General features: G+C 40.1%; 1 protein-coding gene across 9 annotated transcripts in view; it reads left to right on the forward strand.

The window, feature by feature from the left end:
* Positions 1-12383, forward strand: part of COMMD1 (copper metabolism domain containing 1) — a 190287-nt gene that overhangs the window by 8733 nt on the left and 169171 nt on the right. For 5 of the 9 annotated variants that reach the window (XM_070479991.1, XM_070480006.1, XM_070479994.1 and 2 more), the window contains exon 2: positions 11004-11079. The exons of the other annotated variants lie outside the window; for them this stretch is intronic. In XM_070479991.1, coding sequence (XP_070336092.1) covers positions 11004-11079 — 76 coding nt within the window. The remainder of the gene's footprint in view (positions 1-11003; positions 11080-12383) is intronic. 9 annotated transcript variants of the gene reach the window in all.

The following is a 12383-nucleotide window of genomic DNA, read 5'->3' on the forward strand; positions in this document are numbered from 1 at the left end:
TAGATAGATATATTCCTAAGTATTTTATTCTTTTCATTGCAATGGTGAATGGGATTGTTTCCTTAATTACTCTTTCTGTTTTCTCATTGTTAGTGTATAGGAATGCAAGGGATTTCTGTGTGTTAATTTTATATCCTGCAACTTTACTATATTCATTGATTAGCTCTAGTAATTTTCTGGTAGAGTCTTTAGGGTTTTCTATGTAGAGGATCATGTCCTCTGCAAACAGTGAGAGTTTTACTTCTTCTTTCCACTCTGGATTCCTTTGATTTCTTTTTCTGCTCTGATTGCTGTGGCCAAAACTTCCAAAACTATGCTGAATAGTAGTGGTGAGAGTGGGCACCCTTGTCTTGTTCCTGACTTTAGGGGAAATGCTTTCAATTTTTCACCATTGAAGATAATGTTTGCTGTGGGTTTGTCATATATAGCTTTTATTATGTTGAGGTATGTTCCTTCTATTCCTGCTTTCTGGAGGGTTTTTATCATAAATGGATGTTGAATTTTGTCAAAGGCTTTCTCTGCATCTATTGAGATAATCATATGGTTTTTATCTTCCAGTTTGTTAATGTGGTGTATTACATTGATTGATTTGTGGATACTGAAGAATCCTTGCATCCCTGGGATAAAGCGCACTTGGTCTTGATGTATGATCTTTTTAATATGTTGTTGGATTCTGTTTGCTAGAATTTTGTTAAGGGTTTTTGCATGTATGTTCATTAGTGATACTGGCCTGTAGTTTTCTTTTTTTGTGGCATCTTTGTCAGGTTTTGGTATTCGGGTGATGGTGGCCTCATAGAATGAGTTTGGAAGTTTACCTTCTTCTGCAATTTTCTGGAAGAGTTTGAGTAGGATAGGTGTTAGCTCTTCTCTAAATTTTTGGTAGAATTCAGCTGTGAAACCATCTGGTCCTGGGCTTTTGTTTGCTGGAAGATTTCTGATTACAGTTTCGATTTCCGTGCTTGTGATGGGTCTGTTAAGATTTTCTGTTTCTTCCTGGTTCAGTTTTGGAAAGTTGTACTTTTCTAAGAATTTGTCCATTTCTTCCAAGTTGTCCATTTTATTGGCGTATAGTTGCTGATAGTAGTCTCTTATGATCCTCTGTATTTCTGTGTTGTCTGCTGTGACTTCTCTGTTTTCACTTCTAATTTTGTTGATTTGATTTTTCTCCCTTTGTTTCTTGATGAGTCTGGCTAATGGTTTGTCAATTTTATTTATCTTCTCAAAGAACCAGCTTTTGACTTTGTTGATTTTTGCTATGGTCTCTTTTGTTTCTTTTGCATTTATTTCTGTCCTAATTTTTAAGATTTCTTTCTTTCTACTAACCCTGGGGTCCTTCATTTCTTCCTTTTCTAGTTGCTTTAGGTTGTAGAGTTAGGTTATTTATTGGACTTTTTTTTTGTTTCTTGAGGTAAGCCTGTATTGCTATGACCCTTCCCCTTAGCACTGCTTTTACAGTGTCCCATAGGTTTTGGGTTGTTGTGTTTTCATTTTCATTAATTTCTATGCATATTTTGATTTCTTTTTTTATATTTTCTGTGATTTGTTGGTTTTTCAGCAGCGTGTTGTTCAGCCTGTATATGTTGGAATTTTTAATAGTTTTTCTCCTGTAATTGACATATAATCTTACTGCATTGTGGTCAGAAAAGATGCTTGGAATGATTTCAGTTTTTTTGAATTTACCAAGGCTAGATTTTTGGCCCAGGATGTGATCTATCCTGGAGAAGGTTCCATGTGCACTTGAGAAAAAGGTGAAAGTCATTGTTTTGGGGTGAAATGTCCTATAGATATCAATTAGGTCTAACTGGTCTATTGTATCATTTAAAGTTTGTGTTTCCTTGTTAATTTTCTGTTTAGTTGATCTATCCATAGGTGTGAGTGGGGTATTAAAGTCTCCCACTATTACTGTGTTATTGTTAATTTCCGCTTTCATACTCGTTAGCATTTGCCTTACATATTGCAGTGCTCCTATGTTGGGTGCATATATATTTATAATTGTTACATCTTCTTCTTGGATTGATCCTTTGATCATTATGTAGTGTCCTTCTTTGTCTCTTCACAGCCTTTATTTTGAAGTCTATTTTATCTGATATGAGTATTGCTGCTCCTGCTTTCTTTTGGTCTCTATTTGCATGGAATATCTTTTTCCAGCCCTTCACTTTGAGTCTGTATGTGTCCTTTGTTTTGAGGTGGGTCTCTTGTAGACAACATATATAAGGGTCTTGTTTTTGTATCCATTCAGCCAGTCTTTGTCTTTTGGTTACAGCATTCAACCTATTTACATTTAAGGTAATTACTGACAAGTATGATCCCATTGCCATTTACTTTGTTGTTTTGGGTTTGAGTTTATGCACCCTTTCTGTGTTTCCTGTCTAAAGAAGATCCTTTAGCATTTGTTGGAGAGCTGGTTTGGTGGTGCTGAATTCTCTCAGCTTTTGCTTATCTGTAAAGCTTTTGATTTCTCCTTCATATTTGAATGAGATCCTTGCTGGATACAGTAATCTGGGCTGTAGGTTTTTCTCTTTCATCACTCTTAAGTATGTCCTGCCATTCCCTTCTGGCCTGAAGAGTTTCTATTGAAAGATCAGCTGTTATCCTTATGGTAATCCCCTTCTGTGTTATTTGTTCTAATCTTGCTGCTTTTAATATTTGTTCTTCGTGTTTGATCTTTGTTAATTTGATTAATATGTGTCTTGGGATGTTTCGCCTTGGGTTTATCCTGTTTAGGACTCTCTGGGTTTCTTGGACTTGGGTGACTATTTCCTTCCCCATTTTAGGGAAGTTTTCAACTATTATCTCCTCAAGTATTTTCTCATGGCCTTTCTTTTTGTCTTCTTCTGGGACTCCTATGATTCGAATGTTGTGGCGTTTAACATTGTCCCAGAGGTCCCTGAGGTTGTCCTCACTTCTTTTGATTCTTTTTTCTTTTTTCCTCTCTGCTTCGTTTATTTCCACCATTCTATCTTCTACCTCACTTATCCTATCTTCTGCCTCCATTATTCTACTGTTGGTTCCTTCCAGAGTGTTTTTGATCTCATTTATTGCATTATTCATTATATATTGACTCTTTTTTATTTCTTCTAAGTCCTTGTTAAACATTTCTCGCATCTTCTCAATCCTTGTCTCCAGGCTGTTTATCTGTAACTCTATTTTGTTTTCAAGATTTTGGATCATTTTCATATCATTATTTGGAATTCTTTATCAGGTAGTTCCCCTATCTCTTCCTCTTTTGTTTGGCTTGGTGGGCTTTTATCCTGTTCCTTTATCTGCTGAGTATTTCTCTGCCTTTCTGTCTTGTTTATGTTGCTGTGTTTGGGGTGGCCTTTCCATATTCTGGCAGTTTGTGATTCTTCTTTATTGTGGGGTTCCTCACTGTGGGTGGGGTTGGACGGGCGGCTTGTCAAGGTTTCCTGGTTAGGGAAGTTTGTGTCGGTGTTCTGGTGGGTGGAGCTGGATTTCTTTATGGAGTGCAATGAAGTGTCCAGTAGTGAATTTTGAGGTGTCAGTGGGTTTGGTGTGAGTTTGGGCAGCCTGTATATTGACACTCAGGGCTATGTTTCTGTGTTGCTGGAGAATTTGCATGGTATGTCTTGCTCTGGAACTTGTTGGCTTTTGGGTGGTGCTTGGTTTCAGTGTAGGTATGGAGGCTTTTGATGAGCTCTTATCAATTAATGTTCCCTGGAGTCAGGAGTTCTCTGGTGTTCTCAGGTTTTGGACTTAAGCCTCCTGCCTCTGGTTTTCAGTCTTATTCTTACAGTAGCCTCAAGACTTCTCCATCCATATAGCACCGATGATAAAACATCTAAGTTAATCATGAAAAGTTTCTCCACAGTGGGGGACACCTGGAGAGGTACACAGAGTTACATGGAGAAGAGAAAGGGAGGAGGGAGATAGAGGTGACCAGGAGGAGAAGAGGGGGAATCAAGAGGGGAGAAAGCAAGCTAGCCAGTAATCACTTCCCTATGTGCTCTTCACAGTCAGGACCCCTCAGAGATGTTCACGGAGTTACACAGAGAAGAGAAGAGGGAGGAAGGAGACAGAGGTGGCCAGGAGGATAAAAGGGGGAATCAAAAGGAGAGAGACAGACCCAGCCAGTTATCAGTTCCCTAAGTGTTCTCCACGGCCCGGAACACACAAAGAGATTCACAGAGTTGGGTAGAGAGGAGAAGGGGGAGGGAGGAGATAGAGGTGACCTAGGGGAGAAAAAGGAGAGTCAAAAGGGGGAGAGGGCAGTCACGCCAGTAATCACACTCCTAAGTAAAATGGGTACTGAAGATTGGGTTCTTAAAGGTACAAAATCAATAACAAATACCAAAAAGCAAAGATTAAAAATTTAGAGTGGAGGTTAGATTCTCAAAAATACAATATTAAAAAAAAAAAAAAAAGTCACAAAAATTATAAAATATGTGTATGAAGTTTGCTTTAAAAATAGGGTCTTTTTTTTTTGGCAAGGTAATAGGTTATAAAAATGAAAATTAAAGGAGTAATAGAGGACTTAAACATAAAAAAAATTTTTTTTTAATTTAAAAAATGATAATAGTAAAAATGTATCTAGGACTTTCTCTGGAGCTGTCACAGACAGTGTGGGGTCATTTTAGGATAGTTCCTTGATCCGGCTTATACTTCTCAAGATCTATAGGCCCCTTCCTATGCAGTCGGTGCTAGCTTCAGGGTTTTAATCTATTGCGCCTGTCATTTCCAAAGGGTTCCCTCTGTTTATTTTAGCTTCTTCTGTTTGCTGGTCTCTTCAGTGTCTAATTTCCGCCCTGACACAAGGGGGCGGTGGTGGTCACTTTTTTAGGCTCACTTGCTCAGTCCTGCTGCGGGGAGGGAGGAGCACTGCAGACAAACATCACTGGCGTGTGTGGGGAGCGCTCGCAGTGTCTCAGCCGCACTGGGTTTGCCCCTGCTCACGTGTGTGTGCTTTCCCCGTCCTCACTGCTCAAGCTCCAGGTTGCTCTGCCGGGAACTGTCTGGGGAGGTCCCTGGGTTGCGTGCACTTCCCAGGCCTGAGCCTCTCAGCTTCAGGTTCTCGGGTGCTCCACAAGGGCGCAGACTCGGTTGGGCCCGCGTTTTGTGCCCTTCCCAGGTCCGAGCAGCTCAGGTGACCAGGTGCTTGGTGAGCGCGGTCGCCCCCAGTTGGGGGCTGCGTCTTATCGCCTCCCCCGTCCCAGCCGCTCGGTTTTCTGGGTGTACAACGGGCCCGCCTTCTCAGGTGTGCGGAGTGTCTCTTCTGGGGAGCTGATCTCTGGCTGCTAGCCTGCCGGCGGATGTCCACCGTCCAGAATCCCAAGAAGTCTTGGTTGGCTATGAAGCAAGCCTATTTGCAGTTTGGTAGAGGATGCCTCTCTGGGGCCCCGATGGCCCCCTTCCGGCTCTGGCTGCCCTCGCCTGCCTCTCTCCGGCAGGGGTTGGGCCAGTCCGCAGCAGGCTAGCTCTGTTCAGTCCTTTGTTCTGTGAGCAGGCCTGGCGATGTCTTAGGTTAGGGCTTTTCGCTGGATATCTATCCCACAGTCTGGGTTGCTATCTGAAGTTAGTTCCCTCAGATTGCCCTCGGGGCATTCAGGCCCGGTCCTTACCCTAAGCAATGCAGCCCACGCCTCCCTGTCCAGTCCCGCTTGCTAGTGGCGAATGCGAGTGTCTGGGCTGCTTCTCTGCTGGGAGTTGCCGTTAGGCACGTAATCTCTGGGTTTTAATTATTTATTTATTTTTCCTCCGGGTTAGGTTGCCCTCTGAGATTCCAAGACTTGCCACAGACCCGCCGATGAGAGTGTTTCCTGGTGTTTGGAAACCTCTCTCTTTTTTCACTCCCTTCCCCAGACGGATCTCTGTCCCTACCTCTTTTGTCTCTCTTTTTATCTTTTATATTTTGTCCTACCTCCTTTCAAAGACAATGGGCTGCCTTTCTGGGTGCCTGATGTCCTCTTCCAGCATTCAGAAGTTGTTTTGTGGAATTTGCTCAGCGTTCAAATGTTCTTTCGATGAATTTGTGGGGGAGAAAGTGGTCTCCCTGTCCTATTCCTGCGCCGTCTTAGGACCGCCCCCAGATAGGTCTTCGGAAGGATGCTGCATTTATTTAATTTTCAGTTTTGCAAACAATTAGCTACCTATATGTTTTCCCTTAATACCTTTTATTGCAAATGTTATTTAACTTTACAGAAAATATAGAACTCGGATGTCTAAAAACACACAAGTATCATTTGTTGACATCAGTTCAGTTCAGTTCAGTCGCTCAGTCATGTCCAACTCTTTGCAACCCCATGAACCGCAGCTTGCCAGGCCTTCCTGTCCATCACCAACTCCCGGAGTTTACCCAAATTCATGTCCATTGAGTTGGTGATGCCATCCAGCCATCTCATCCTCTGTCGTCCCCTTCTCCTCCTGCCCTCACTCTTTCCCAGCATCAGGGTCTTCTCCAGTGAGTCAGCTTTTCCAATCAGATAGCCACAGTATTGGAGTTTCAGCTTCAGCATCAGTCCTTTCAATGAACACTCAGAACTGATTTCCTTTAGGATGGACTGGTTGGATCTCCTTGCTGTCCAAGGGACTCTCAAGAGACTTCTCCAACACCACAGTTCAAAAGCATCAATTCTTTGGCACTCAGCTTTCTTTATAGTTCAGCTCTCACATCCATACATGACTACTGGAAAAGCCAAAGCCTTGACTAGACGGACCTTTGTTGGCAAAGTAATGTCTCTGCTTTTTATTTTTTTATTTTATTTATTTTATTTTTTTTCCATTTATTTTTATTAGTTGGAGGCTAATTACTTTACATTATTGTAGTGGTTTTTGTCATACATTGACATGAATCAGCCATGGATTTACAAGTATTCCCCATCCTGATCCCCCCTCCCACCTCTGTCTCCACCCGATTCCTCTGGGTCTTCCCAGTGCACCAGGCCCAAGCACTTGTCTCATGCATCCAGCCTGGGCTGGTGATCTGTTTCACCCTAGATAATATACATGTTTCGATGCTGTTCTCTTGAAACATCCCACCCTCGCCTTCTCCCACAGAGTCCAAAATTCTGTTCTGTGCATCTGTGTCTCTTTTTCTGTTTTGCATATAGGGTTATCGTTACCTCTTTCTAAATTCCATATATATGGGTTAGTATACTGTAATGGTCTTTATCTTTCTGGCTTACTTCACTCTGTATAATGGGCTCAAGTTTCATGCATCTCATTAGAACTGATTCAAATGAATTCTTTTTAATGGCTGAGTAATATTCCGTGGTGTATATGTACCACAGCTTCTTTATCCATTCGTCTGCTGATGGGCATCTAGGTTGCTTCCATGTCCTGGCTATTATAAACAGTGCTGTGATGAACATTGGGGTGCACGTGTCTCTTTCAGATCTGGTTTCCTCAGTGTGTATGCCCAGGAGTGGGATTGCTGGGTCATATGGCAGTTCTAATTCCAGTTTTTTAAGAAATCTCCACACTGTTCTCCGTAGCTGCTGTACTAGTTTGCATTCCCACTAACAGTGTAAGAATTTCTCTGCTTTTTAATATGCTGTCTGCTGCTGCTGCTAAGTCACTTCAGTCGTGGCCGACTCTGTGCGACCCCATAGACGGCAGCCCACCAGGCTCCGCCATCCCTGGGATCCTCCAGGCAAGAACACTGGAGTGGGTTGCCATTTCCTTCTCCAGTGCATGAAAGTGAAAAGTGAAAGTGAAGCCGCTCAGTTGTGTCTGACTCTTAGCGACCCCATGGACTGCAGCCCAGCAGGGTCCTCCGTCCATGGGATTTTCCAGGCAGGAGTACTGGAGTGGGTTGCCGTTGCCTTCTCCGAATATGCTGTCTAGGTTGGTCATAACTTTTCTTCCAAGGAGTAAGCATCTTTAAATTTCATGGCTGCAATCACCATCTGCAGTGATTTTGGAGCCCCCCAAAATAAAGTCAGCCACTCTTTCCATTGTTTCCCCATCTATTTGCCATGAAGTGATGGGACCGGATGCCATGATCTTAGTTTTCTGAATGTTGAGCTTTAAGCCAACTTTTTCACTCTTCTCTTTCACCTTCATCAGGCGGCTGTTTAGTTCTTCTTCACTTTCTGCCATAAGGGTGGTGTCATCTGCATATCTGAGGTTATTGATACTTCTGGCAATCTCGATTCCAGCTTGTGCTTCCTCCAGCCCAGCATTTCTCATGATGTACTCTGCATGTAAGTTAAATAAGCAGGGTGACAATATACAGCCTTGCTGTGCTCCTTTTCCTATTTGGAACCAGTCTGTTGTTCCATGTCCAGTTCTAACTGTTGCTTCCTGACCTGCATACAGATTTCTCAAGAGGCAGGACAGGTGGTATTCCTATCTCTTTCAGAATTTTCCGGATCACAACAGTTTGTTGTGATCCACACAGTCAAAGGCTTTGGCATAGTCAGTAAAGCAGAAGTAGGTGTTTTTCTGGAACTCTTGCTTTTTCGATGATCCAGCAGATATTGGCAATTTGATCTCTGTTTCCTCTGCCTTTTCTAAAACCAGCTTGAACATCTGGAAGTTCACGGTTCATGTATTGCTGAGGCCTGGCTTAGAGAATTTTGAGCATTACTTTACTAGTGTGTGATATGAGTGCAATTGTGTGGTAGTTTGAGCATTCTTTGACATTGCCTTTCTTAGGGATTGGAATGAAAACTGGCCTTTTCCAGTCCTGTGGACATTGCTGAGTTTTCCAAATGTGCTGGCATATTGAGTGCAGAACTTTCACAGCGTCATCTTTTAGGATTTGAAATAGGTCAGCTGGAATTCCATCACCTCCACTAGCTTTGTTCGTAGGATTATGAAATAATTATAGTAGACCAAGGGAAATTTAGCACTGCTTGTTTGTAAGCTTTTTTTTTTTTTTTTTTGCATTCCTTTGTTTTTGGAGACAAAGAATGGATGTTTCATTCCTCTAGGTATAGTGAGGGCACCTCTCACATGAGAATTTTATGACCTGTTTTAGAGGAGAACGATTGGTGGGGAGGTCAGGGTGATCTTCCTGCTCTTTATTTCTCAGATTCCTTCACCTTATCATAGTCAATATGCCAGGATGCCATAATTTGGGTTGGCATGTCCCCATCACCACCAGCCTCTCTCTCTTTTTTTAAAATACAAGGCAGGGAGCATACACTACATAATTTTCTGCATTTGATTTTTAAAAAATTTGTCTGTGTTTTTTAAATACTATGCTTGAGTATTAGGAATTTAGTGCATTTGTACTCAGCACTGGAGAGAGTTTTTTGCAGAGGCTTTTGAAGAGCATTATATAGCTATCTTGTTTTGGGGTATGATGTAAATTGAAGAGATTAAATTCCTATAAAGGGATACCCTGTTAAATCTTTTTAATATTCCAGTAGTTTAATGTTTTGCATACTGTGGTGTGTGTGTTGACTTTTATTATATGTATATGTTGCTGTTATTATTTATTTTTAAAAATTTAATCCTAGCCCTCTGTCACTTTAGCTAACTTGTGTTTGTATGGCAGCTTCCTTTATTTATTTTTTTATGTTTTTGGCCATGCCATGCAGCTTATGAGATCCTAATTCCCTCACCAGAGATTGAACCTGGACCTTTTCAGCAGTGAGAGCACAGAGTCCCTACCACTGGACTGCCAGGGAATTCCTTGGTATATATTATTTTAAAAGCACAATTTGATTCTAGTTTTGTTGAAAGTATTTATAGTAAAAGCAGAGGCTTAAAAGTGAAATTTGATATCAAGTTTATAAAACAACTCAAGTTCACTGCTCATTAGTGATTTTGTTGTTGTCAAAGAATGGTATTACCAGCTTCTCTTTTGAAATTTATCTTGTGGTGTATATGCAGTACTGCATTCTTGTGAAAAAGCCTGTTGTGAAAATCCATCATGCTTTTGAATGTTGAGCTTTGTTGTTTCTGCAGTACAGTTTTTTGATTTATTATATAATGTAGAAAGATTTTGCTATGTAAGATATTTTAAAATCTGTTACTGGCCTCTCTTTGCAAATAAAGAAGAGTACATAAAGCAGTATCTTTTTGATACTTAACTTACTTTAAGAATGAACTTCACCCATATATGTTTTGAACAACAAATATTAGGTAATAAGAAGTTAAATTAAGTATGAAAAATGGATGCAAAATATCTGATCTTAAAATGTTTAGATCAAGAGACATAAGTAGGAGAGACTGAATACATTTGACTTATTCTGTCTTATTTTTAGGATTCATTTGTCTTCTGTCTTAACTATAAGCAGCGATTCTCTTTTTCTACTTTAGGTGGCAGTAGAATATTGGCTTGCTAATACACTGATAAAATAGGTTGGAAGCAATATAATGTTTAAAATGTTCTTGAATTGTTCTTAGTTCAGAAAACAAAGTTGCCTACTAAAGAATTTGTTATCCAAAAGAAGTCTAAATATTTGGTTAGATATTTTGAATTTAGAAATATCATTTTCTGGAAAATGTAAAGCTGTGTAAACAGATTCCTTTTGCTATAGTTCTCTAGGTTTTGTGTAAATAAATTTTGCTAATTTCATTGATGATTTTTGAGAATTTTTAAAATTTATTTTTATAATATGTTTTTAATTGAGATATAGTTGATGTACCATGTTATATAAGCTATAGGTGTACAAGATAGTAATTCACAATTTTTAAAGGTTATACTCCTTTTATAGTTATTATAAAATATTGGCTATATTCCCTGTGCTGTACAGTATATTCTTGTAGCTAGTTTCTTTTATACATAATAGTTTGTAACTCTTAGTCCCCTTCCCCATCTTGCCCTTCCCTGACTTTGGAAATTTAAATGATAACTCATGAGATGTATTTCTATTTCTCTGAAGGGTTGGTAAACAACTGTTTGATGTTATGTTTTTATGTCAGTGGACATCATATGATAAAGCAGCAATTGCAGATTACCAAGTAGCATTTGCAAAATATGTGAATAGACTCAAGTGACCTGAAATGAAGTGTGCTGTAAGCTTTTTTCTTTCTTTCTTAGTTTAGAGTAAAATTCATATTAATTGAAGATCTATTTTTGGTTCTTTTCTCAGAGCAAGTTTCTAGGTCTCCTTTTCTCAAAGCAAGTCTTCAGGTCTCAAAACTTGCCTTGGATTGAAGGAGTTCCTGGTAGGAATATATATTTTTTAATTTTAAATTTGGTATGCTGAATCTTCATTGCTGCATGCAGGCTTTTTCTAGCTAGAGCCAGTGGAGGCTACTCTCTAGTTGGGGTGTGCAGGTTTCTCACTGTGCTGGCCTCTCTTGTTGCGGAGCACAGGCTCTAGGCGTGCAGGCTTTAGTAGCCGCAGCACACAGGCTCAGTAATTGTGGTGTGTCGGGTTTAGTTACTCCTTGGCATGTGGGATCTTCCCTAGCCAGGGATCAAACTTGTGTCCCCCTATGGCTGATTCATGTTGAGGTTTGACAGAAAACAACAAAATTCTGTAAAGCAATTATCCTTCAATTAAAAAATAAATACGTAAATGAAAGGGGGAAAAAAAAACCCTGTGTCCCCTGCATTGTCAGGCGGATTCTTATCTACTCTATCACCAGGTAAGTCCAGTAGGAATATTTTTAAAGAAAACTTCTATCTTTGATTTACCTATCAAGTACAGTCAGTCTTGTTTATTCATGGCTTCTGCATCAGAAGATACAGAGGGGCAACTATACTGTGTCATTTCATTTAAGAGACTTGAGCATCGGTGACCTGTGGACCCCAAGGGATAGCTGTTTTTACCAAGTTTCTAATGTGTAACATGGGCTTCCATGGTGACTCAATGGTAAAGAATCTACCTGCTAATGCAGGAGACATAGTTTCAGTCCCTGGATCAGGAAGATCCCCTGGACAAGGAAATGGCAACCCACTCCAGTGTTCTTCCCTGGAAAATCCCATGGACAGAGGAGGCTACTGTCCATGAGGTCACAAAGAGTCAAACACCACTTAGCGACTAAACTGTAACTATGCTGTATACCCTCTTGTGTTCACAGAAATGATTATCACAGCCCGTGCCTTGAAGAATCCTGTATTACATGGTAAATGTCATAAGAAAGGCATAAATGATACTAGAATGGATCATTATTTATAATCTTTTACTGGGGTCTCCTGCATTGCAGGCAGATTCTTTACCAACAGAGCTATGAGAGAAGCCCCTTTATAAACTACAGACATATATTAAGTCATGGGTTTTTTGGTCATAATAAAGCACCTACATTTTTTGGCTTTGTTTTAACTTAAAATATGGTTCATCTTTAATAAAAAACTTGTTTCAACTAATTCATTTTTTTTTAAAAAAGCCATATTATAGAAATTTTGGTATGGGTTCTGTTATGTGTGCTGTATATATGATTAAATTAATATCTTTATATGCTAGTGTGAAATTATCTCAGAAAGATATTCTCTGTCATGACAGCTGATCTCTTCCTCAATTCTC

This window comes from Odocoileus virginianus, chromosome 2 (assembly GCF_023699985.2).
Source record: "Odocoileus virginianus isolate 20LAN1187 ecotype Illinois chromosome 2, Ovbor_1.2, whole genome shotgun sequence".
Taxonomy (NCBI): Eukaryota; Metazoa; Chordata; class Mammalia; order Artiodactyla; family Cervidae; genus Odocoileus; species Odocoileus virginianus.